The following is a 2,258-nucleotide window of genomic DNA, read 5'->3' on the forward strand; positions in this document are numbered from 1 at the left end:
TTTCACCCTGGGTCAGGGTATTGGCCACAGACAAACAGTTTCCATCCTTCTCTATCCTGAGCTAACTTTTTTTAAATCTCATTCCAGGTCTTACCACTTCTCTGTATATCAGCTTCTTTAATTCTTCTCCTTGTTCCTCGTGGCATTCCCCTTGATCTTCTGCCCTCGGGGTTCCAGTCCAATACTTTCTTTGTTATAGTGGAGTTATTCTTTCTAAGCGTGTGTCCAATCCACCTCCATCGTCTTCTCCCTATTTCCTCTCCCATTGGTTTCTGCTGTGTTCTTTTCCATATATCGATCGGTTCATTAAATCTATCGACTTATGAAAAAGGCATTTCCTTTTCTGGGCATGTTTTTAAATAAGAGTTGTTGTTTTTTTCACCGTTCGGCAGTGAAGAGGTTAATCCAGATATGTGATTTCCGTGATGTGAACAGCCATAGTACACACCTAGAGGTGACACGGGTTGGTTGGACGGGAAAGAGATTGGTTGCTGTTTTGTCTTGGCTTGGGTGGACGTTGTATGGACATCGCTGTGCTCATCTGGTGGTCATTGCTGTTTTGGTTGATTGGGGGACTCGAAAAAGGTAGGATGTGATGATGATGATGATGATGATGATGATGATGATGATGATGATGATGATGAAGATGATGATGATGATAATGATGATGATGGTGATGATAATGATAATAATGATGATGCTGGTATTGATGATGGTGATGATGGTGATGGTGGAGGTGATGATGATGATGATGATGATGATGATGATGATGATGATGATGACGAGGGTGATGATGATATGATGATGATAATGATGATGACGACGACGAGGGTGATGATGATGATGATGATGATGATGATGATGATGATGATGATGATGATGTTCAAAATAGAAAAGTAATTTATATTTTTGACTTTCGTGCGGCTATGTGGTCTTGTCGTATGACACTCGCTTTCGGATCGGAAGGTTCTGAGTTCGAGCCTCGCTCGGCGCATAGTTGAGTCCTTGGAAAAGGCTCTTTACTCACATTCTCTAACCGTACTCAGGTGTAAAATGAGTACCTGGCCGCTAACAGCGTTGTCTCCCTTCCGGAAAAAATACAATATCGCCTGACAGGCGTCATGTCCCGTTCTACATGTTACGTGTTGCTTTTGGTCAGGGACCCCTTGTTAAGTGATTTGAGCACATTTAGTGGATATCGCGCTATATAAACTCTCAGTTTATTTTTTTACATCTTTTGATATCTAACATTTACTATAATTTGCCAAATAAACGTGTATGCATCAACTGGAGAAACTTCATTATGACAGAATGCTTTTATCTAAATCGGTGTCAGCTGTCACTTCTTTTCTCTCCAAAAGCCGTTCTTGTTTTCTTATCTGCATCCTAAGTGCAAGATTTATATTTTCCTATGATCCTCCAACTTATAATATTGTTCTTACTTATTTAATGTTTTGAACACATCTTGACCAACATTATCTGCTTCTGACCTTGGCTTTCTTCTTGGTAGACAGTTGAGGCCTGCTATCTTCATTTCGTCAGTCAGTGAGCGTCTCCAGATCTGTTTCGGACGCCCAACCGTTCGTGTCCCTTGGGGTTCCAATCTTCCAATCGAGGGACTGGTGGATGATGTTGCTCCCTATTCTACACTATTTCAACCTCCTAATTTCGGTGTTAATAGGTTCTTGGTTTCACCGTTTCCATAATTCCATCTAATTTTCAAAATCTTTCGGAGGCATATGTTTCTGAAGGTCTGAATTTTTTTGAGTAAGAGTTTTTATGATTCTCTACATTTCAGATCCATACAGAAAAAACAGGTTTCATAGATGGTCATTATACTATCTATTTTCATTGATTTATTTATCGATTGTGTTTAATAAAAATGCAAACACCCTAATTTATCCATTATTTGCATTGCATTTGGCAACAGAGGCTTCTCAATGCCCAGTGCATTGGAATTACTATAAAGATGGCAACAAATGTTTCCGAAAGTTTCCAGGCATGGTAAATTACTCGGAAGCCTGTCGGAGTCACCCAGGATCTCAGGTCATTAGATTCCCTGACCTCATGACTCAAGAGTGGATCACGGGTAAGTTTATTCATGGACTAAAACTTCTTCTTCCAGCTGATCCTGCATTCTGTGGTGTTGCTATAATGAATACCACCTCTCCATGGACTCGGTTAAATGCATCATCTTCCACCAGGCCCAATTCTTTCAAATTGTCATTTACCCTATCCAGACATCTTTACTTCGGGGA

At 40.3% G+C, this 2,258-nt stretch overlaps 1 protein-coding gene across 12 annotated transcripts in view; it reads left to right on the forward strand.

Moving 5' to 3' along the window:
• The first annotated feature begins 396 nt into the window (after nt 1-396).
• LOC144963146 (uncharacterized) overlaps nt 397-2,258 on the forward strand; it is a 39,069-nt gene continuing 37,207 nt past the window's right edge. For all 12 annotated transcript variants that reach the window (XM_078896851.1, XM_078896860.1, XM_078896878.1 and 9 more), the window contains exons 1-2: nt 397-585; nt 1,931-2,089. In XM_078896851.1, the coding sequence (XP_078752977.1) occupies nt 522-585; nt 1,931-2,089 (223 nt within the window). In that variant the 5' untranslated portion in view covers nt 397-521. The remainder of the gene's footprint in view (nt 586-1,930; nt 2,090-2,258) is intronic.

Source organism: Berghia stephanieae, chromosome 1, assembly GCF_034508935.2.
Source record: "Berghia stephanieae isolate SIO BIC M18660-M18661 chromosome 1, UCSD_Bste_1.3, whole genome shotgun sequence".
Classification (NCBI taxonomy): domain Eukaryota; kingdom Metazoa; phylum Mollusca; class Gastropoda; order Nudibranchia; family Aeolidiidae; genus Berghia; species Berghia stephanieae.